The sequence below is a fragment of the Bos grunniens genome, chromosome 2 (genome assembly GCF_055505025.1).
Source record: "Bos grunniens cultivar Pamir isolate PY7600 chromosome 2, Bosgru_T2T1.0, whole genome shotgun sequence".
Taxonomy (NCBI): domain Eukaryota; kingdom Metazoa; phylum Chordata; class Mammalia; order Artiodactyla; family Bovidae; genus Bos; species Bos grunniens.
In genome coordinates, this window is record NC_141166.1 from 64086350 (window position 1) to 64110039 (window position 23690).

Below are 23690 nucleotides of genomic sequence, written 5' to 3' on the forward strand. Positions count from 1 at the left end.
GTTGCTCCTGTTCCTCCTGCCTCCATGAATCAGGGACAAGGGCTCCCTGCTCACCATTGAATCCCAACACTGGGATCAGCAGATTCTGTGGTTAGCTCAGTGGAGATGCTAAACACTGGGCATGGGGCAGAGGCCTGGTGTGTCAAGGGAGAACTGTTCAAAGTCAGTATTTACTGAGTGCCCGAGGGTGTCTGTGACTTCTAAGCATTTTAAAGTATAAAGCAGTTTAATCTTCACAACTGTCCCATAGGGAAGGGACTATTATGAGCCACATTTTACAAAGGACAAGACAAGAAGTTTGCCCAAGGTCTCACAGCCAGGGGAAGTAGAGAATGATTGAAAAGCAGGACACCAGAACCATCACCACACTGCTTCTACCCAGGTGGTGAGGGCAGATAACCAGGGCTGGTTTTCAGGGGCTTGGGGGCCCTAGGTGGAGACACACACCCACAGCAATGGGTGCACACAGACAGACTGATGTGTAGTGGCTGTCCTGGTGCATGACTTAGCCTCTCGAGCCTCTCTATGCTCATCTGTACAATGGGTGCAGTGCAGTAGGTTTGCCCTGACGACTCAGGGACAGCACCATGGACAGTGCCTCAAATCCAGTAGCGCTTCCAAAATAAAGCTGAATTAATATGGCTTCCTTCAGAGTAGGCAATGGCACCCCACTCCAGTACTCTTGCCTGGAAAATCCCATGGATGGAGGAGCCTGGTGGGCTGCCGTCTATGGGGTCGTACAGAGTCAGACACGACTGAAGTGACTTAGCAGCAGCAGCAATATGGCTTCTTTAGGGGCAAGAAGGACTCTTTTGGTGAGCAAGGTGAGCTTAGAGCTAATAATGGAATAAAGTACAGCAAATCTAGGGAATTCCCTGTCGGGCCAGTGGTTAGGACTCCATGCTTCCCCTGCACGGGTTTGATCCCTGGTTGGGGAACTAAGATCCTGCATCCCTGGGCAGCCTTAAAAAAAAGACAGCAGATCTAGAGAGAAATGACTGGGCCACACAGGAGGACATCTGTCCCTAAACACTCATCCATCCATCTGGGCATCCTCTAAGCGTCTTAATTCTTATTTACTGGGTTCATTCCTTGTTCATGATCACTTTAAAGGCAACTCTAAGCAAGATGTAAAAGTGAATCTTTCAAAAGACTTCTATTACTTATGAACTGAGTGGCAAATGGGAAAATACATGGGCAGGGTGAGATGTAATATCACACAAATTAAGAAATACACACATCTTTGTAATATGTTAAAAACAACAAAAAAAAAGATTTTGCTACTAATATTTGGATTCCCACCCTCATGAGCGCCCCTAACAAGAGGAAACAGGCCAAATCTGACAGTGATATTCATCTCTGTTATTCCCACCCCTCAAGGGAAATATGTTTATTAATGTGCCTCTTCCCTTGATAAATTACTAAATAGAAAGAAAAGCCTGGCACTCATTTCCCGTGGCTTCTCCTGTGATTTATGACTGGGATTGGTGGAGTCGTCACGTCCATTCATCTGTGGATGCCCCCGTTCTGATAGCCAACAGCCACTGGGTGACCAGCCACCTGCCTGCTCTCACCTGGGCGAACGCCAGATGCTACCCACTCCTGTCATCACCTGCATCTGGACCACGTTTAATCCATTAGTCCTTTCTTTTGTTCATTTGGTGTTAGTTCAAGCACCCATCAGACCCTTGCACAGCAGCTTGCCCAGCACAGGCCTGGACACTGTGGGGGCTGCAAGCAAGGATGCTCGGCCTCGTCTCCTGGATCTCAGGATCCCAGTGAGAGGGCACAATGGTACCTGCAGCTCCAGGCAGGATTCGACAGATACCACCTAAGCAGGGTGAGCCCAGGCAACCCTGGAGTGCTTGCAGGGGTGGGAGGGGGAGTGTGGCTTTTCCTGGGGCAGCTGGGATCAGCAGGAGATGTAAAATCAGACCCTGGACCTAGGAAGACCCAGTTTCTGTCCCTGTCTACAGGCTCTGAGCTGGGTGTCAGAAATGGGAAATCTCATGGACAGAGGAGCCTGGCGGGCTACAGTCCATGCGGTTGCAAAGAGAGCTGGACACGACTGAGCGACTGAGCACATGTGCAGCCTCATGTCAGGGCTTCTGAACTCTTACCCCCTGCTCAGGGAGCATTCTTGCATGGCCCAGCCCCTCACTCAGATCATTTCTGGATTCACTGCGGAGATGTTCTAAGGAAATATAGCTTGAGGACCTTAACCTGCCCCAAACTTAGCTGTCCACAAACCCTCTTGTGGGGGAGTAAAAAGCACCAAGGTTTGGGAGCCCAGAGGTGTGAGACTGAGGGTATTTCCTGGATCTATGATAGAGATAAAAGAAATGTAGGGCTCTGGGCCTGAGGCTCCTCATCTGGACAGTGACTTCCTAACACTTTTATCATGAGACTGTTTCTGCAGCTCTACCAGATGACCCGGACACACCATCCAGCCTGAGCCTGCACTCAGCACCCTGCCCCTGGTCTCCCTCCTGTTGGCGGGCTGGGCACAGAGGCCCCACCCAAATGAGGCCTCTATCAGTCCCTCCATTACCTCCTCTGCCTCTCTGTGGTGTGATCAATGTAATTGGTTTCTGAAACCTCCCCGGACCTGCCGGCAGCATAAAGAACGGGCGTCAGAACGGAGGTGACATCCGATTCAAATTAGTGTCAATATGACGATAAAATATACGGCTCAGAGGAAATATGGGCTGTAAACAGACAACATTTCAATCGGAAACATTTCAATCTTCTCAATGTGGTGAGGGTGGGAGGGGGTGGGATTGCGGCTGCTGCCAGCCTGCCGTTAAATCACCGATACTCAACAGCATCACATGAGAAAATTCCATCTTAAGGCCCCGGTGACAACCAGTGACTTCCCCGCTCTCTAGAGAACCACTAGGCAGAATGATAACCTTGGATTCCCTGACTGGTTATCTATTAACTTCCAAAGGCACATCACTCCACAGCTTCCGGCTATAAATCAGCCTTCTTAAAGAATGGGGCAATGGTCCTTCATCGACCACCTGGAGGCTCCAGCAGAGGGCGGGGGGCTTCCTCAGGCAATGCCCCTGTCCTGCCCACAGCCTGGCCCCGTGCTCTGGAGGGCAGAGAGAGGGCTTGGCTTTTCCATTCAATAAGTACCTACCACCTCCAGCCTCACTGCTAAGACTGGGGCATCTCCCTCAGCCTAGGACACACACACAACCCAAAGGAGACCATTTTAGGCTTGACAGATACACAGATGGGGACCTCTTCCACAGATATCAATGGGTTTCTCATTTCATGAAAAAATAAACATCTATGTTAAGACAAGTCTGTTAAAAATTTAATATTAAATAAATAACTGTGCAGATGGTACTTGGCTAAAGTAGATTGTGGTTGGTTTGCCGCTGGGTGGACTGGGGACACTCTCTGCTGATGTGGCCCTGGGTGGCCTTCCTGACACCCTCTCTGCAGGCCTCCTCTCAGTCAGGTGGGTGGACCTGATCTCGCCTTAGCTCGACAGTTGATGCCTCTGGAAATTCTCTCCCCCATAGTTCTGCCTCCTCTTGCAACATGAAGGGAAGGAGCTGAGGAAGGAGACTGGGGAGGTGGGGCGGCCTCAGGACAGGTATTCTTTGTCCCGACAAGGAGCTTCCTCAGAACAGCCCCACTGGACGGTGAGCACAAGGGCAGGGCTTGGCATGCTGCATCCCGAGCACCTAGCACCATGCCTGGCACATAGTAGGTGCTCAGTAAGTATCCTCAGAATGAATGAGGAGAGTGAATGAGTGTGTGTGTGGTGGGGGTATGGCAGGTATATGTGGTGTGTGTCTTGTGGGGATGTGCGGTACAGTGTGTGTGTGCGTGTGTGTGTGTGGTGGGGTATGGTGTGTGTGTGTATGGTGTCTGTGTGTGATGTGTGCATGTGTAGTGGGGATGTGGCATGTGTGGGTGTAGGGTGGGTGTGTGTTGAGGGGGGCGTATGGTATGTGCATATGTGTCTGTGGTGTGTGTGTATGTGTGGTAGGGGTATGGTGTGTGTATATAGTGTGTGTGTGTGGTAGGGGTATGGTGTGTGTGTTTGTGTGGTGTGTGCATGTAGTGGGGATGTAGCATGTGTGAGTGCAGGGTGTGTGTGTGTGTGGTGGGGGCATGGTATGTGCTTATGTGTGTGTTTGTGGTGTGTGTGTGTGTGTGTGGTAGGGGTATGGTGTGTGTGTGTGTGTGTGTGGTGTGTGCATGTAGTGGGGATGTAGCATGTGTGGGTGCAGGGTGTGTGTATGGAGAGGCATGGTGTGTGTGTGTGTGTGTGGTGGGGGTATGGTGTGTTTATATGGTGTGTGTGTGTAGTAGGGGTATGGTGTGTGTATATGGTGTGTGTGTGTGGTGTGTGCATGTAGTGGGGATGTGGCATGTGTTGGTGCAGGGCGTGTGTGTGTGTGTGTGTGTGTGTGTGTATGGTGGGGGTCTGGTGTGTATATATGGTGTGTGTGTGTGGTGTGTGCATGTAGTGGGGATGTGGCATGTGTTGGTGCAGGGCGTGTGTGTGTGTGTGTGTGTGTGTGTATGGTGGGGGTCTGGTGTGTATATATGGTGTGTGTGTGTGGTGTGTGCATGTAGTGGGGATGTGGCATGTGTTGGTGCAGGGTGTGTGTATGGAGGGGAATGGAGTGTGTGTGTGTGTGTGTGTGTGTGTGGTGGGGGTATGGTGTGTATATATAGTGTGTGTGTGGTAGGGGTATGGTGTGTGTATGTGGTGTGTGCATGTAGTGGGGATGTAGCATGTGTGGGTGCAGGGCGTGTGTGTGTGTGTGTGGTGGGGGTCTGGTGTGTGTATATGGTGTGTGTGTGTGGTGTGTGCATGTAGTGGGGATGTAGCACGTGTGGGTGCAGGGTGTGTGTATGGAGAAGCATGGTGTGTGTATATGGTGTGTGTGCATAGTAGGGGTATGGTGTGTGTATATGGTGTGTATGTGTGGTGTGTGCATGTAGTGGGGATGTAGCATGTGTGGGTGCAGGGTGTGCGTATAGAGGGGTATGGTGTGTGTGTGTGTGGTGAGGGTATGGTGTGTGTGGCAGCAGATATGGCATGAGTGCAATATGAGTGTGGATGTGTAAAAGAGAGACAAACACACATACACACAGTCTCCCCGACTCCCCACGAGCTCTCAGGGCCCCCGCACCCACAGGGAGCTCACACGTCACTGTCCTGTGTATGGGGGCAGCTTCCTCATGGGTACACAGGCCCTCAGAGCCTCAGGGCCCCTTCACAGGTGGTCCCCTGAGCCCCACTGCCCTGGCCCCTGGCCGGTACACCTTCCTCTGTGAGAGTCTGAGCACAAGGAAACTTGATTGGAAGAACCACACACCTCCACTGGGTGGACAGAGCATCCTGGGAGCATCTCTCCCCAGATCTGTGCAGCTGGGACCAGCCAGAAACTCTGGAACTGATGGGTTTCCTGGCTCCCACAGTTCACAGGAGTGGGGGTCAGGGACTCCCCAGAGGCAGGTCTGCTCCACCAGGCACAGGCTTGGACCGTGATCACCTGAGTCTCTCAGGGGCCACATGAGCAACACATCTTCGTAGACATGGGCGCTGCACAGAAACGCCTAGAACTTGGAAAAGCGGAAGCAAAGTTCTGGTTGAAACTGGTTTGGAAAAAACAATGTAGGTAACAACAAACACAGGAAATCATAGTACACTTCACGCTGATTTCCTTGGATCCTAACTGATGGGAAACAGGGCAAAGAAACAATCTGTTGCTGAAATCCATCTTGACTCAGGAAAATCACCTGCCATGAGTCAGTGTCTGTTCAGGCCGAGGCTGGAGGTGGTGATGCTCCCCTCTGCGCCCTGAAGCCCATCACACCCTCAAAACTGAGGCAGTGGCAGGACAGCTGTGGGTGTGCCGAGTTCTTTGGGGCAGCTCCCATGCCCACCACTGAGCTCACGAAATCCCTTGCCTCAGATGCTCAGCCCCACTCGCTGTCAAGCACTGAGCGCCCCAGAACAAAGTGGCTGTGTTCCTGTCCAGGCTCCTGCAGACTGACAGCTGCTGGCCTCAGCACGGCTTCTTCCCGACTAAGTGGCATCTTTCTACCCCAGGTTCTTTTGTGGCCGATACTCCCTCCCTCACCCCACAAATACAAGATCCCTGTTCCTTGGCAGCCATGCTCCGGACCTGCAGGGTGTGTGAAGACAGATGTACCAGCCAGGTACAGCTGGTGTACCTGGGTTGGGGGCAGGGGGTCGTCCTGCAGGTGGGCAGAGGGAGGTGCAGAACCCAAGGGGAGCTGATGTGGGTGGTGTCTCAGGAGAAGTGCCAGCTGACCTGAGCCCTGCAACCTCTGCGGGATGGAGCCAGGCCAGCCTGCGGGAGCAGGCACAGAGGCACAAGAGCATGGGGAGTGCAGCAAAGTGTGTAGGTGGGAGGAGACAGGCTGGAGGGAAGGCTGCTCAGGCCACACTGTAAAGTCTGGGCTTGACCCTGAGGGTGATGGGGGCCGGGGAGAGGGGGGGGATACATGATCCAAGGAGGTGGGGGATCAGGTGGAGGGAGCCTGAGTTGAGAGGCGGTGTTGGGAGCTGGTACAGGACTGGGTGGCTGGGGAGCTGACACAACAGACTTGGCAAATGTAGGGTGGGCTGCATGGGGTGGTCTGGTGGGGTGAGCTGGGTGGGGTGACAAGTGGAGGGGAGCCTGGATCTCCAGTGTGCGGCCTGGGCAAGTTCCTGGGTGCTGGGGACCCCAGTGAGCTCATCTTACAGCAGGGATGGGAATTCCAGCCCCAAAAAGGGGCTGAGTGGAGTCACATAGGGAGTATGTGTGAAGTCATGGAACACAGGCAGACCTCACTTAGACGCTCGCACGCGTGCATGCAGCAGGCACTCACATATGCTGACTCAGCCTCTCCTGCCCTCTGGGGACACCTGCCTGACCACACCCCTTGGCCATGGCTTCTTCAGGGTAGGCACCACCTACCCTGAGCCCTTGGAAGGCAGACATCACTTGGGGAACCTTATGTTCAGACAACAGCAGCAACATTTATGCCCTGTATTGTTGGTGTCATCTGGTGTCTAATTGTGATGAGTAACAAGCACCCATGATCTCCCAGGAGCCGGCCTGCTCCCTGTGGGGACACCTGTAGGGCTGTTAAGGGGAGGAGAGAGAAAATCACAGAGGAACGTGTACTCAGGGGGCTGACAGGTGTCACTTCACCTGTTGTTTCATCCAGGACAAGCTCACATCCTGGACAAAACACCATCCTGGGGAAGGCACACGGTGAGATGGACCCAGGGATCAGATGCTGGTTGCATTGCTCGGTCATGCTGTGAGTTCCCTTCAGGGCAGACCGAGGGTGACATGGAACAATGCCCACAGAGCTGGCATTGGGAGGACTGCCACGCTCCTCCCTGGTAGCACTCCTGTGAGGGGAGTGGCAGGGAACCTGGGGGCTCAGAGACCACACGAGGTGGCTCCCGTAAGTGTGAGATGTAATAGAGAGGATGAGACAGGCTGGGACCTAGGACCCTTTGCTGCAGTTCTTGCACCTGGACAAATGTCTCCTCGAGCAACAAAATACAAAGACACTATAAAGGGATTAAAACAAAACAAAACAAAACTGCACACATGTGTAGTAGGAGTGAATTGTGGACAACAAGATACAAAAACAGCAAACACCCAACTGCCACTTCTTAAGGGTCAGGAGCAAAAACCAGGTGTTAGGAGCAAAAGCAAGGTACTGTACATGACCCCTGCACACTGCAACACTTAAAGGGTGGGCAAACCACAAGCCACCCCTTCAGACTGACCCCTGGGCCCACCTTTACCCTCACCCCCAACATGAGGAACTCCCTTGGGGAGTAAGTGAGCAAGGGAATCTGTTACTTGTTCTCGCCACTCCTTACTGCAGCATGGGTCCCAGTAAAACTTTGTTTGAATTTCTTGTCTGGCCTCTGATCAATTTCTATTGACTAAAGAGGCCAGGAACCCTGGTCAGTAACAAGAAAGGGAGGGGAGGGAAGGGACATCCAGAAGGACTTCCTGGAGGAGGTAAGATCTCAGCCAAGCCTTAGGAAGTAAGGGGCTTGGCTTTGCTCCAGCCAATAAGGTGGAGTTGCATTGGCCAGGGGTGGACAGAAGCCCAGAGCAGAGGACTAGAGGATGGGGGTGGGGAGCTGAGGGATGCAGAGCACCCCCTGAGCTCTGTCTGGTCCCATGGGGCTGCTGCAGCCCAGCAGGTCTTCCTGCAGGCCTGTCTGCTCCCTGAAATCAGGACGTGAAGAAGGGCTTGAGGAGGACAAATCTGCAGGAGTCTTGATGTGGTTTCCAGCCCCGCTGCCTGGCCTGTATCCCTGGGTGTCTCTGGGGGGAGCTCCAAGACCAGCAGGTGGAGCAGCACTGGCTGGGGAGGGGATGAGATGTCCTTAGCATTCTACCCCTCCTCCACCCTTTCCCACACAGGGGCCTCCATTTAACCCCAGGGGCTTAAGGTCAGGGTGCAGGTGCCCCTGTGAAAACAGCTGTGAGAGTGCAGAGGGTAGGAGGGGGTCTTAGCATCTAAGGAGGACAAGCCCACTTCATTTCCCCAGGTCACCCAATCCTGCGTCCACACAAACATGTCTGCAGCCTCCTGGCTCAGTCACTGACTACTCCATCCTCCAACTGCTCAGGCTGGAGACCCTGATGTTGTTCTCAAAGCCTTTCTTCCTCCCTTACTCTGCATCCCATCCAGGAACAAATCTTGTGGCTCTTCCTTCAAAATCTATCTGAAACGACCACTTCTCCCAATATCTGCCAGCTGGAACCTCTGCTTCCACCTTGCCCCTAAATCTGTTCTTGACCAGCAGCCAGAATAGGATTTCTTTTAAGAATAAGTCAGGTCTCATTACTCTTCTGTGCAACTTTCTCCACAGGCCCCATATCACTCTGCTGTGAAAGCCCTGAGCGGCCGGCACAGCCAGCCCCAGAACTCTGGCCATACCCTACAGGCCCTGCACTCACAGGGTACCAGGTCCACTGGCCTCCTGGGCTTTTCTTGATCCCAGCAGGCACAACGCTGCTTCAGGCCCTTTGCATGTGCTGTCTCTCCTGCCTGTACCACTCTTTGGCTTATTTCTGCATGGCTCACCTCTTTCAATTCTTTGCTCCAATATCTTCTCAGTGAGGATTTCCTCATTCAAGATGGTACCCCCATCCACTCGAAGCTCCTTATCCCATTTACTTTTTCCTTTCCTTTAGCCACACAGCATGTGGGATCTTTGCAGAGTCCCATAAGACTGCTAAGGAATTCCCCTTCCCCCATTTCTGAGCTGTCTCTCCCCACTATGCTATAAGTTCCATGAAGGCAGACGTGAGTCCTTTTTGTACTTTGGACTGTCTGCAATTCCTACAACACTCTTGGCCCTTGATGACCCACTATGTATTTCTGCGTGGTGTTTACACTTGGTCCCCCATGGAAAACAATCACGGCAGGGGTTGGGGTAAACCTTGGACCCTTCCATCTGGCTCCTCCAGGAAAAAGGAGCCACCAGCACCCGCCTCATCCCCAGAGGGAACTGTCAGCCTTGTCCTGCTTCCCACCCCAACCCCGGCCTAGCACTCACCATCCACTGGATTGAGGTAGTCATGGAGATGGGGTGCACTGGCCGCACCCCCAGTCTGCATCAGCAGGTCCCCATATGGCGCGGGGTGACCTGCCATGAGAGTCATCTGGTGGTAATAGTCTGAGGCGTTGGTGCCTGCAGCGGGAAGGCCAAAGAGCCCCCGCTCCTTAAGGTGCTCGTGAGCCACTGCAGGTGGGAGGGAGAGAAAGAAATTGTTAGAATCTGGCCAAAAAGAAGAGAAACACACACCTGGCCCGAGGAGGCCCCTCAGCGCCCTCCAGCCATCCTCCACCCACTAGAGTCCTGGGTCCCCCTCCCCTGCTGTCCCAGGTCAGCCCTGAGCAGACAGCTGGGCGGGGCTGGCTGGGGTGGGACAGTTTCTGCTGATGGGGCTGCAGCTCCCAGCCTCACATTCCTCTTTCCTCAAAGCCATAAACAACTGCTTCCTCCTCCCAGTCCAGGCCCCACAGAAGCCCCAGGCTTCAGGCTGACAGGGTCCGTGATCCACCAGAGTTTCCAAAGGAGGAAGACGATGCAATGGGAAGTGCCGGGGTGGCCAGACGGCTGGGCGCCAGGCCACACTCACCTTAACACTCAAGGCGGGACTGTGGGTGAGTGCTCGCCCAGCCTGGCCAGATAAAGCTCTCCCCGCCTGTCCCGCAGCTGCAGAACCAGGGTGGACTGTCCGCCTTCAACCTCGCACTCAGCTCTGCCTGAGGCTTAGGAAGGAGGTGGGAGGATGAACTTCAGCGTATCCTGAAGGTGCCTGGCACTCAGGGTGTGGTGCTAATTAAAGGGAGGCTTGGGAAGCAAATTTTGGGTTGGCTGAAAAGTTTGTTTGGGTTTTCCCATCAGAGGAAAATCTTAACAAATTTTTTGGCCACTCCACTATCCTGATTGGGAGTCTTGGCTTTTACCATGTGTGAAAAATTAAGAAGGCACCACCTCTCTGAGCTGGCTCAGTTTTCCATCTGTAAAATGGGGGTAATCATATGAGTCGAATTACTAGTAGAATAACAGTATCAGCCAATGTTGGGCTGGGCGTTCCTGGGTGGGTGCAGTCTCAGGGCTTTGGGATGGAATCCAGTCTCTAGGTTCACAAGCATCACCCGGTGAGCCCCTTAGCAGCTGAGGACTCTGGCACTTTAAGAGTTAAAGATGTTGAAGCCAGAGCCCAAGTATCTAAGAGCTGTCTTCACAGCCTCTCTGATATTAGCTTTGGCAGATCTTAGAGGAGATGCACGTGTGCTGGGCAGAGAGAAATAGGCAGTCCACGGAAGCAAGCCATCCTCTGCTGCTTCTTCCTCCCCTCCTCCTGCTGCATCCTCCAGGGAGAGCCCCGGGCTGCATCCTCCAGCGAGAGCCCCGGCCTGCAGCCCCATGGCCTCTCCTGCCCTGTCTGTGCCTCAAATGCCCTTCCTTCCCCCTTGCTTGTCCACCTCCTCCCTGAAGCCTTCCGTGGAATGCCCATTGTCCTCTGCAACACACATTGTGGCAGATTCGGCTTCAGACCACTGATGAAATTTCCAGCTGGCACAGCTGCTGAATGAAGCTGTCAGCCTATCTCTGCTCACTGGGGAGTTTGGTCTGGGGACCAGAGAGGCCTCAGGGTCTCTGAGCCACCCTCTGTAGGGGTTAGGGCCATGCTCATTAGCCACATCTCCTTGGTACATTCTCTGCTGTCTCAAGGGTCTAGGGGTGGGCCAAGTGGGTGTGGTCGGTGCCACAAGGCTGGTATATAGAAAGCAGGCATAAAGTCAGGGCTCTGTCAACAGAAGTCTGCCTCCAGGGCAGTCTTGTCTTACCACTTAGCTCTTTGTGGCTACACTGCTGTCGGCAGCCACGAGGTCCCCGACTCACAGGCTCTCCAGGAGGGCACTCTGTTCCTCGTCCCCCTCCAGACAGCCCTCTGGCCCCTCTCTGAACCAGGCCTCGGGAGGACCGCCCTGTCACTATGGGTATTAGTTTCCCTGGGCTGCAGAAAAAAGGTTAGCTCAGACTTGCCGCTAACTGCTGTGAAACAGATTTGATTCTCTCACAGCTCTCGAGGCCGAAAAGTCCCAAATCAAGGAGTCAGTCTCCTTCTTGGAGGCTTTAGGGGAAAATCTGTCCCTTGCTTCTTCCAGCATCTGGGAGCTGCCAGCTTCCTTGGCTTGCGGCCACATGGCTCCATCTTTGGGTCGTCTCCCATGTCTCCCTTGTGAGGACATTTATCATTGGATTTAAGGCCCACGTGGATCATCATGATGATCTCTCTGACTCAAAATCCCCAACCTAACCATGTCTGCAGAGGATCCTTTTCCATGTGAGGCAACACACCTCTTGCCCACTGCACCACATGTGAACTTCAAGGTGGGGCAGCATTCAGAACCTGGTCTGCATGCCCAGGAGAGACGTGAAGGAGCTTGGGTCCACTTTCTGGGAGATGGCAGCCCCACATGGAGTCAGCACAACCTTTCAGGGCAGCCAGGCTTGGTCAAGGCCACTCAGAAGACCCACGCAGAGTCCAGCCCTGGGTCCAATCCTAAAAGGCCATTTCCAAATGAATGCATCCTGATCGTCCATCTTCAAGTCCTGTGGCTGCAGCCATTCACCTGGTCTGGTTTCTCTTTGTGACTCTGCATTTTTCTGTCTCAAATGAATCGAACAGGTTTGTCATCTGATTCTGAGCTGGGACATTCAACATCCTCTCAAGAGGGACATGAAGCCACTGGTGGTCACCGCTGCAGCCTGGAGTCCATTTGGAGGCCATGTGCTGACCCACAAGAGATGCAGGCAGACAACCAGCCTGGCTCTGCCTTCCTTCTGCTCTGGGGGCCCCAAGACACCCTGATACAAAATCCACTCTGCTTAATACCAGCTTCTGCAGGCTTTGGTGTCTCACAACCAAATAATTCTCACCCAAGATAGGACCTCCGTGAATAAACAGAACTTATCATTCTTACATCATTTTGCATGCTAAGGGTGTTTATGAATAGTTCTTCAAAATGAGCGCAAAACCCAATGCACCCCTAGTTCTTTTGGCTCTGACCACTTATTTATCGAAAGACCTGTTGTTGAGGGGTGGCAGGGAGGAAGGCCAGCCTGTTCGCCAACCCACGGACAGGGGAGAGAAACACACAGCATCTGAGTTAGCATCGCCCCCTCTGACCCTGTACCTCAGGCCTTCCTACTCACCATCCGCGGGGCTGAGGCCCCTGGCTGCAGAGATGGCGGGATGTGTTGGGCTGCCGTGCACGGCCCGCAGGTAATGGTCCATGTGGGGGCTCACGTACGGGTGGGGGGCGTTGAAGGGGGACTCCCCAGGGCCGGCGGGGTGTGGGGAAAGCCGAATCAATGAGATATCAGAGATGACAGGGCTGCCGCTCAGGGCGGGAGGCCTGCAGAGAGAAACGACAGTGTTATAAGAAAGCGTGGCCCACCCAGGAGGAAGCATGGGGAACCCTATCAAGCAGCAGAACCAATGAGCAACCACACATTTATTTCATGCACTAACGTCTCTTGGTCACCTTTCACACAGAGTCTCAACTCTCATATTAACACATGAGCCAGTCAGTGCAGGTGGAAAGCTCTCGAGGCTGGTGCGGCTGACCACCCACGCATCTCACGTCAGTGATGAAATTCTGCATACATGGGACTGGATCTGCTGGGCCACAAGCTCGGCAGGCCACACACCTGCGAGCTCCCACCACTGCTTCCCCATGGCCTGCTCAGGGCTGGAGGCGTTAACAAGTAAGTCTCTGTTAATGGACAGACACACGCCTCCTACCAACCGGTGTGGAAAACAGACCATGGAAATGGGCTTCCCAGGTGGCGCTAATGGTAAAGAACCAGTCTGCCAATTCAGGAAAGAGACCTGGGCTTCCCCGGTGTCTCAGTGGTAAAGAATCTGCCTACAATGCAGGAGCCCCAGGTTTGATCCCTGGGCTGGGAAGATCCCCTGGAGGAGGGCACGGCAACCCACTCCAGCATTCTTTGGGCTCCCCTCATAGTTCAGTCAGTTAAAGAATCCACCTGCACTGCAGGAGACCTTCCCTGAGTCTCTCTTCTCTGACACCAGCCAGGGACGTGCCTGGCGTGGCTGCGGCCCATTTCCATGGTCAGCCTCGCAGAAGGTGCCTGCTCCACTTGACAGAAGGATGGGCCCGGCCCCAGGGGCCTCCAGGCAGCTGTGAGCATGTTAGCTGCAGGGGTGTTCTGAGGTCACCTGTTCCAAAACGTGCTCATGTTAAAGAAAAATCAGATGGGGGGAGCTGCTGGGAAACCACAACTAAGTCACTGGAAACCAAATTTACCAAGATTTCGTTTTTGATTTTTCAGAAAATAGGGACCTCTCTGACTTCACACAGTGCAAAGAATGTGTTCAGACCAATCTGTCAGCCTTGCAGGAGGTTCAGATCAATCTGCATTAGACTCTCAGCCACTCTAAAGAACAGCATGGAGGTTCCTTAAAAAAATAAAAATAAAAGAACCATATGATCCGGCAATCCCACTCCTGGGCTTGGATAAAACTCTAATTCAAAAATATGTATGCACCTCTATGTTCATACCAGAACTCTTCACAAAAGCCAAGACTTGAAAGTAATCTAAATGTCCGTCAACAGATGAATGGATAAAGAATACGTGGTACATATATACAATGAAATATTACTCAGCCATAAAAAGGAATGAAATTGTGTCACTTGCAGAGACATGAATGGACCTAGAGACCATCATATTAAGTGAAGTAAGTCAGACAGAGAAATATCATATGATATCACTTATATGTGGAATATAAAAAAATGATATGAATAAACTTACAAAATAGAAACAGACCCACAGAGAAAACAAACTTATGATTATCAAAGGAAAAAGGTTGGGGGGAGGGATAAATTAGGAATTTGGGATTAAAATATACACACAATTACATATAAAATAGGTAATCAACAAAGACCTACTGTACAGCACAGGAAACTATACTCAGTATCTTGTAATAATTTACAATGGTAAAGAATCTTATACATATAACTGAGTCACTTGCTGTACATCTGAAACTAACACAACATTGTAAATGAACTACATTTCAATACAAATTTGTTTTAAAAAAACAGAATCTCAGCCTTAACCAGCTCAGCCACACTGTGCTCCAGTTATTCAACCTCACCAAGGCTCAGTTCTCTCATCTGCAAAATAGGGGTAACAACAGTACCCATTTCATAGGGTTGCTGTGAGGATGGAAGTCCCTCAAACAGCGCCTGAGACGCAGCTATCAGTCAACAAATGAGAGCTGTTATTACAGCATCAGGACCACATTTGAGGGCAAAATTCGCACGTGCCAGGGAAGCCCTCAAAACCGTTATGTCGGGTGTGTGAAAAGGCACTGTGAGAACCAGTTACTTCAGAGAAGGCATGATTTGTTTGTGGCTGCAGTAAACTAGAGCTAATTACTGATTGTGTGCAACGGGGCATGACAATTGTGTTATGACAGAGCACACACCAGAACCCAAACAGGTGACGTCCGGATGTCTTAACATCTGCGTTACACAAACTCCCCGCTCAGAGGCCACTCCACCCGCCTAGGTGTACGCACTCTGCTACGTCACTTTCGAGGGTTTTTCTTTTTGCTGCGCTGGCTCTTTGTTGTGGCACGTGGGCTTCTCTAGTTGTAGTGTATGGGCTTAGTTGCCTGGTGGCATGTGGGATCTTCGTTCCCTGACCAAGGATCGAACCCTCATCCCCCGCATTGGAAGGCAGATTCTTAACCAATGGACCAGGAGGGAAGTGCATATTTTGGAGCTTTGGCAGATGTGACTTGCAAGGGACATACAGATACAATGAACCTGCCAAGCCGCCTCCTTGTTGCAGTGCTTTTGCTCACGTCAATTCTCAGCCAACCTGCACCCTATACCTTGTCAGGGCAATTTCTTCTCCTCCCTGCAGGCCCGGGTCCAGGGACCCAATCAGTAGTGCCCTCCCTGAAGCCCCTCCCCCTGGCACAAGCTCTCTGCTCCCCTCAAGGAGGCATGATTCTCGTCTTAGGTGGGCAGGTGTGCTTGCCAGGTAACCAGGTTCTATCCAGGAGCAAGGCGTGTCCCAGGCACTGCTGCATCAAGTGCCCGGCGGGCAGCTGACATCCCACAGTCATTCAGAGTTATTTTCAAAGCCAGCGATGGCGACACACCTGAGCCAGGTCCTGAGCTTGGCAGAGGGGAGCCTCTGCTGTCAGTCATAGCCTCCAGCCCTTCTCACTCACAACCTGCCCTAAGAGCCCAGGGGGCTTCCTTATAGCTCAAATGATAAAGAACCTGCCTGCAATGCAGGAGACCTGGGTTCGATCCCTGGGTCAGGAAGATCCTCTGGAGAAGGGAATGACAATCCATTCCACCATTCTTGCCTGGAGAATCCCATGGACAGAGGAGCCTGGCAAGCTGCAGTCTGTGGGGTCACAGAGTCAGACACGACTGAGCAACTACTACTAAGAGCCCGGGCTGCCTGTGAGGAAACTGCACTGAGTCCAGGGATCAGAGACGGCTCTGCTCCGGCCACAGAGGCCAAGTGTCACTGCAAGAGGAGTGAGCAAGTGATGCACCTTCAGTGAGTGAGTCCTCAGAGCTGGGGTCCTCCCCCAGACAATTCAACGTAGGGTAAGTTCAAGGGCTTGCAGGGAGGCTGGCTGGCATCGAGCTTAAGGCAGTCTGTTATTGATGAAGCTGGTGGCCCTAAGTGGCCTGGTCAGGCCTCCCTAGTATCAGGTCACCCTATGGGGCGGCGCATGGACCCCAGACAAGTGGGTGATTACGGGGGGGTTTAAAGGAACACATGGAGGGCACACGGCAGCCCCTGTCTGTCCATGGTGACAACATCCCACTGGCCAAGCAGGAGGCTGGAAGGGGTCTTGTCATGGCAACGTGCACCCCACTGGGGAGCTGCCTCGGCGGGACTGGAATCCTGTGCAGCCTCAGCGGTTGGGCCCAGAGGTGGCAGGTGGGGCCCGAGTTTGTACACCAAGGAGCTGGCACTCTTGTCTCCACACCTCTGTCACCATCCTTTGGAGGGCAGCGACCTCCATCATCCCCTTCCCATCACATTCTTCACCAAGGAGATAGGGAGCTTGAGTTTCTTCCACGCCAACCCCTCCCCTCAGGGATGCCTTGCTGACTTCAAAACAGCAGCCTGTGAAGGAAGCAGGGGCTGATGGCCTCTGGGAGGAGACATGAAAACTCTGGCACCAACAACTGTACTTTACCCACAAGGGCTCCGGGTCCAGGGACGGGAGTCACCCCCATGCCATGTTGCCAGCGACACGGGCAGGATTCAATTCCAGCTCCAAGTCCTCACTCCCACAACCACGCTGCCCTCAGCCCGGGTCCTTCCTGCCCTAGTGGGGAACAGGGCCAAGGTCTCCCTGTCCCCTTGGTGTGACACGGCAGGAAGCTCAAGAAAGACCACTACCCTGTCCCGAAGCAGATTCAACAGGGGCTGGCCATGAGATGGGTCAGCTCACCGCAGAGCTGATGATGGGGTGCACAGAACATCCCCTGCTCTTCCAATGACAGGAGGGCTTCCAGTGCCAGGCCTGGGAGAGGGGTCTGGGCCAGCAGAGCTACCCAGGAGAGACAGAACCAAATGTGAGTCTGGGCAACGCAGAGCAGGACTGGGTTCTGGGGGCTGTCCAGGGGGACCCAGGCCGGGGCCAACCCCGATCCTTTCACTCATCTGGGTGTCTGAGGCTAGGATGCTGCCCGTCCCTGGCACCTCACCAGGTGGTACACAAAGATTTGCGCTGGGGACATGGGAGCAGCTAAATAAGCATTAAGTCCCTTCCCTTCCCTTCTGAGCCACCAGCCAACTTTGGGTGTGGAGCATCTGCTGACCTAGGCTCCCAGGACCCAAGACAACAGGCCCATTAACAACACAGCTACAGGTAACAGTCTAGACACTTCCTCTGGGAAGCCTCCCTGGATGTCCCCTTTGCACGGCCCCCCTTAGCTGTGCCCTGACCTGGCACTGCATCAAGGCTGGGTGTCAGCTGACAGGGGGTCACATGCATGTTTTTCCTTTAATAATCTCAATAAAAAATCCACAAAGTTGGCACCTTATGTCTATTTTACAGATGAGAACACTCTCAGAAAGGCTAGGTACTTCACCCAAGGTCACTAAGAGAGCAAGTATTGGAACCACAATCAATCCAAGAGGGTCCCCTAGCAGAGAGGCAGGTGCTCTTGATGACTGCAGTTCTTTGTGAGCAGGGCTCTGGTGGGCACAGGACCAGGGAAGGGACAGCACCCAGGAACAGAAGAACTTGATTTCTCCTCCCCCTGCCTTGTTCCCTGTATACGAGACAGCAAAAGAGACACTGATGTATAGAACAGTCTTTTGGACTCTGTGGGAGAGGGAGAGGGTGGGATGATTTGGGAGAATGGCATTTAAATATGTATAATATCATATATGAAACGAGTCGCCAGTCCAGGTTCGATGCATGATACTGGATGCTTGGGGCTGGTGCACTGGGATGACCCAGAGGGATGGTATGGGAAGGGAGGAGGGAGGAGGGTTCAGGATGGGGAACACATGTATACATGTGGCAGACTCATTTTGATCTATGGCAAAACCAATACAATATTGTAAAGTTAAATAAAATTTAAAAAAATAACACACACACACACACACACAAGATTCCAGCAGAGGAACAAATTCCCTGACTCTGCCTGAAGGCTTCTCAGAGAAGGTGACATATGGTTTGGGTTCTAGAGGAGGAACCAAGAAGGAGTTTATGGGGGAAGTATATTAAAAATAAAGGAAGCAAGTACAAAGAAGGGCTGGAATGTAAGAACATTTTTGCAAAGGTTATATCCTGGGGGGAGTGGCAGAGTCCACAGAGAACTTCAGGCTGGATCTATGTTGGATCTGCTTCTCTTCTTCTGCTCTGGGTGGGGGCACGTGACCCCAGCTCAGATGGTCAGAGTATCCCAAATCTCCAGGCACCACTGGAGATGGGCATGTGCCCAAAACAGCAGATTTGACTGAAATTTTTGGGAAAGAAGTGTGCTCTGTCCACAGGTGTTGTTGTGCAGGTAGGACATAAGTGTGGAGCCGCTGAGGGCTTTGAGGGGCAAGGCCAGGAACAGAGCTGAGGAAACACAAGCATCAGAGCTGAGAGTCATGGAATAAATTTCTTGACTTGAGCCCCTGGATAGGGATCTGGCTTTACTGGAAGCTAGCTGTTGGTGTTTGGATGCTAAATCGTGTCTGACTCTTTTGGGACCCTCATGGATTGTAGCCTGCCAGGCTCCTCTGTTCATGGGATTTCCCAGGCAGGAATACTGGAGTGGGTTGCAATTTCCTTCTCCAGGGGATCTTCCCAACCCAGGGATCAAACCTGTGTCCCCTGCATTGGCAAGTGGATTCTTTACCACTGAGCCACGAGAGAAGTCCACCAGAAGCTAATATCCTCGTCCTTTCCAGTTCTCTGAGCCGGTTCATTTGTTTGTTTGTTTCAACCAGTTCCAGCTGACTTTTTCTGTCTTAGGCAACTGCCAAGGCTTGTCAAGGCGAGCCTTGACTAATGCAGCCTCCCCTGACTCCCCCTGCCCGAGAGATCTGGGGCCTGGTTTCCTGCAAGGCAGACTCGAGCTGTGGTTCTTCGGGCCTGACACCCTTTGGCCTGCAGGCATTCTGCCCACAGCTGCTGGGCAGCAAGGGCAGCTGTGCTGGCCCTTCTGTGTCTGGGTACGATGTACAAGCAGGAGTCTGGGTAAGAGGAATGGCCAACTACCTCCCGCCTCCTCATGAGTGTGTCTGTGTGTACATGTGTCTGTGCGTGTTTGTGTGTGTGTCTATGTGCGCATGTCAGTGTATGTGTGCATGCATGTCTCTGTGTGTGTGTGTGTGTGTCTCTCTGTGTCTGTGTGTGTCTCTGTGTATGTGTGTGTCTGTGTGTGTGCGACGAGCAGCGGGGCCCAGCCTCTCTGGGCTGATTCTGCTGCAGGACAGGAGTCCTGTGGTTCCTCCCAATATCAGCGCTTTCTTCTTTTCTTCCCTCCCCCTTGGGAAGGGCCTGCAAAGCCCCTGGACAAGGTTTCAGGGCCAGGCTACCAGCCAGGGAAAGAAAGGAGGAAAAGGAGAAAGAAGAGCAGGAAAAAAGCAAGTGGAGACCAACTGGCCCATTGCCATTTCAGTCCAAGTGGGCACTGCCAGGAAAGGTGCCGTTCACCATGTGGTCAACGTGCGCTAGAGGCCAACAGCGTGCAGCAGGTTCAGAAACTCTTCAACGTAGGTCTTATTGTCCGCGTTGGGGGCAGTTAGGAGCCTGGCCCCAGGTTGCAGAGCTGTAAGTGGCCGAGCGTTTTCTGACTCTGGGAAGACAGGCTCGGTCCTCTGATGCTGTCAAGAGCGCATGGACAGGTAAGACCCCAACACAGCTGTCTCTGCCCCAGAGAAGTCCTGTCGGGTGTCCCTTTACAGACATGGCTTTGACTGGACCCTGGGGATGGGGGCGCTGGCGGAGGGGAGCTGTCACATAAGTAGGCAGAGTCTGGACCCTCCGGGTCTGAATTACGGCTCTGCTACTTTTTGTGGACCTTGGTCTGCAATCCGCACCCTCACCAGCAGGCTGGGCAGCTGGGAGACAGAAAGAGCTCAGTACAGAAACTGTGTGCTGTATTCCTGGGTGACAAGCAGGTGCTTGGCCTGTGCCCACTGTCTCTTCTCTTACATTTAACACATGAGCAAATGGAAGGCACTCAGAGGGTGGAGGAGAGGACCCCGCCCGCCTCTCCCAGCATCCAGCCCTGGGTCCCTCCCTCCCCAAGTGCTGAGCACCAGTGTTGGAGGGAGATGAAAGGGAAGGCATGGTGATGGGAGCCCTGCACGTCCATGTGCACAGCAGCTCAAGCTGGCTGGACTTGAGCAAGCACGCCTAGACCCTTGGGGACGGGCGCCATCCTTGGGTGCTGGCACAACAAGGTGCGTTTCTAGAGGGTGTTGGCTTCCGCTGGGCTGTGGAGCTGAATGAGTCTGTGCTGATGGGAGGAGGTGGGGGGGTGTATCTGACCCCTGGTACAGTCTGAGCCAAGGCGTTGGGCAGGAACAAACGTGCCCCTTCATTTGGGGATTGGGGGCCCTGGACCCCACCCAAGGTACCTGTTTGGAGAGGAGAACAATGCAGAGCTGAGGGTGCTGACTCACCCAGACTCAGCACCAGCCGTCAGAGCAGGTTTGCGCAGGCGGGGGTCAGCAGCCAGAAGGAAGGACCCTTGGCCACTCAGAGACATTCCTGCTGCCAATTATATTCACAGACCTTTTCCTGTGCGCTCCGAAGGGCCAGAAATAGGAAGGGAATGCCTTCCATGTCTTATTTCACAGACAGCATGACTGACACCCACAGTGACAGTCGGCAGAACACTGGGACCCAGTGCTGGGCATCACTCTATCCCGGCCTGGCCCAAGAGCCTCACTGAGGGGGAGAAAGGAGCAGTCTGGCCACTTGGGGCTACAGGCCTTCAAACCTCCCCTCCAGCCTGCTTCTTGGGGTGACTGATGGCCTTCATGGCACCAGGACCCCACATGCCTGCGTGGCCTACTGCCTATGTCCCCCTCCTGAACCCTGCATGCTCCCTCATGGTTTTCTCTCTGGTCCTGGGCCCTGCCTTGCTCCTCCTCAGGGATCTGGCCCCGGACACCTGCTTTTCCATTCACACCTTTTTTCTCTTCATCCCTACCCTGCCCTGGATGTGGAGGACAGTTCCTTCCCCGGACCCTGAGCATGTCCATCATGGCTAGTCATCAGGCACCTGCAGTGATGGGGTCACATGGGGCCTGTCTCCCCAGTGGACAGGCAGCCCCAGCGGCAGACTCCAGGCCCACTTCCTCTCACTTCCTCCCCCAGCACCAAGCCCTGTGCAGTCAGGGGTACACATGTGCTCAACCTTTTGAAAGAATGAATGGATGGATAGATGGATGGATGATGGATAATGGATGAATGAGTGAATAATGAACAATGAATGACATGGATGGATGGATGAACTTGTGAGTGTGTCCAGTGTAGAGCAAGGCATTATAGCAGAAGACAGGGGTTCCTTGCCTCACTTTTGACCACGGGCCTTGGAACAAGTCATGCCCCTCTCTGAACCTGCTTCTTCATCCAGAAAGAGCACTCACAGAAGCACTCTTACAAATACGAGTGAGGAGTGGAAAGGAGGCAAGTGTGGGAAGCTGATGTCTTTCAAAGGTGTCTCCATGTCCTAATCCTTAGAGCCTATGAAATTACTGTATTTGGGGGAAAAAAAAAAAAAAAACATCTTAAGGATGTGATTAAGGTGAGGATGTTGAGATGCGATTATGGGTTATCTGTGCTTAGTCACTCAGTCATGTCCAACCCTTTGTGACCCTTTGGACTGTAGCCCACCAGGCTACTCTGTCCATGGGATTTTCCAAGCAAGAATACTGGAGTGGGTTGCCATTTTCCTCCTCCAGGGGATCTTCCTAACCCAGGGATTGAACCCGGGTCTCCTGCATTGTAGGCAGATTCTTTATCCACCGAGCCATCAGGGAAGCCCTATGGATTATCTGGATGGATGCTAAATGCCAGCACAAGTGTTAAGAGAGGCCAGGCAGGCGGAAACCTGACCCAGAAGAGTAGGAGGCAATGTAACTCTAGGGCAGAGGCTGGAGGGATGTGGCCACAAGCCAAGGGGTATTGGCCACGCCAGAGACTAGAAGAGGCCAGGAAGGGACTCCCTCCAGAGCCTCCAGAACCATAAAAGAAGAAATCGGTATTGTTATAAGCCACGGAGTTGGTGGTAACTTGCTAGGAGCTAGGAAGGTGTGTCAAGCATACTGTGCTGGTGTGGAGAAGGCCCCTGGGATGGGAGGAGTTGCTGTCATTATTACTGTCACACTTCTTCCGAGACGGTCAGCTCTTAGAGAGCAGAGACAGTGTGCTATTTCCGGGAGTAGCCTCACCACAGTGGGTACTCCATCAGTGGCAGGCAGGCCAGGAAAAGGAGCTCCCCTTCACACCAGGGTTGGGGTGTGGGGGAGGGGGTCTGAGGGTTGTGTTCCATCCCCCCTGTGTCACAGGGCTCTGGAGCATGCCTTCCTGCCAGCCGCCTGGATTACACGGTCACTGGCTCCCCTTAGCTGAACGCGCCCTGCACACAGCCCTGACATGCCAACCCTGCCCGCCCCAGGGACTGCTTGCTTGTATGCACAGGTCCTGCCTTTGGGATGAGCTGCTGCCACCCACCAGGATCCCAGGGCCATGGGCAGGATCAATGGGCTCAGAGTGGGGCGGCCATGACCCTCTGCTGTGACCAAGTCACCCAGGCCAAGGACCCGCTTACTCAGAAACACCAGGCAGGTGACCTCAGGGCCATTGATGTGCCAGAAAGCAAATGAATTTCCTAAATTGGCCTGGTCTTCTGAGCTCTGCTCTTCCCTAAACTGGGGCTCTTAGCACCCGGGGCCAGGGAGGGCACAGGTCTGTTCTCACAGGCATCCCTGCCCAGCAAGCCTTTGGCCTACGAACAGATAGAAAGAGCGCTCCAGGGGGAGTTCCCTGGTGGTCCAGGGGCTGAGAATCTGCCTTCCAGTGCAGGATCTCAGGTGATTGCACTCTGGAGCCCACATGCCACAACTAGAGAGAAGCCTGCGTGCCGCAAAGAAGACCTGATACAACCATAAATACATAAAAAGAATTTTTTAAAAAGAAAAGAAATGGAGCTCCATCATGCCCTGCTGCATGGAGTTCAATCTCCTCTCCAAGGCTTTTGTTTATTGGTTTTGTTTGTGTTGTTTCTTGCTTGTCTGGTTTTCTTTCATTTCTGTTATATGGAAACTGTACCTTGGCAAGTTTGCTTACCACCTTTTTCACACATTGATTTCAAAAGTTCCAGAAATCAAGTCCTTTTCAAAATAAACTATGGGGGTTTGCAATTATAAAGACAGGTACAGTGAGTTCCCTTGAAAGTCACTGGAGAGTTACCTCTCCCTAAATCAGAGACCAACCGGCACATCCTGGTGCATCTGAACTGCACTCTGTCCACATGGGGGATGCTCTTGTTGTTTTAGCTGCTAAGTCATTTCCAACTCTTTTGTGACTCCATGGACTGTAGCCTGCCAG

At 53.0% G+C, this 23690-nt stretch overlaps 1 protein-coding gene and 2 long non-coding RNA genes across 10 annotated transcripts in view; 2 read left to right on the forward strand and 1 right to left on the reverse strand.

The window, feature by feature from the left end:
- The window catches only part of GLI2 (GLI family zinc finger 2), a 263527-nt gene that overhangs the window by 24578 nt on the left and 215259 nt on the right, over window positions 1-23690 (reverse strand). For 5 of the 8 annotated variants that reach the window (XM_086349276.1, XM_086349270.1, XM_086349307.1 and 2 more), the window contains 2 exons: window positions 12767-12969; window positions 9590-9775 (listed from right to left, as the gene is read on the reverse strand). In XM_086349276.1, the coding sequence (XP_086205402.1) occupies window positions 9590-9775; window positions 12767-12969 (389 nt within the window). Of the gene's footprint in view, window positions 1-5351; window positions 5505-9589; window positions 9776-10175; window positions 12246-12766; window positions 12970-13098; window positions 13233-23690 lie in introns of those variants that run through there. The other 3 variants (XM_086349317.1, XM_086349326.1, XM_086349337.1) reach the window with 3 other exon arrangements.
- Window positions 10042-12538, forward strand: LOC147378162 (uncharacterized). The gene is made up of 2 exons (XR_015144891.1): window positions 10042-10200; window positions 12240-12538. It is a non-coding gene; the product is annotated as an uncharacterized LOC147378162 (long non-coding RNA).
- Window positions 12708-14030, forward strand: LOC147378163 (uncharacterized). Its single transcript, XR_015144897.1, has 3 exons — window positions 12708-12836; window positions 13110-13321; window positions 13910-14030. It is a non-coding gene; the product is annotated as an uncharacterized LOC147378163 (long non-coding RNA).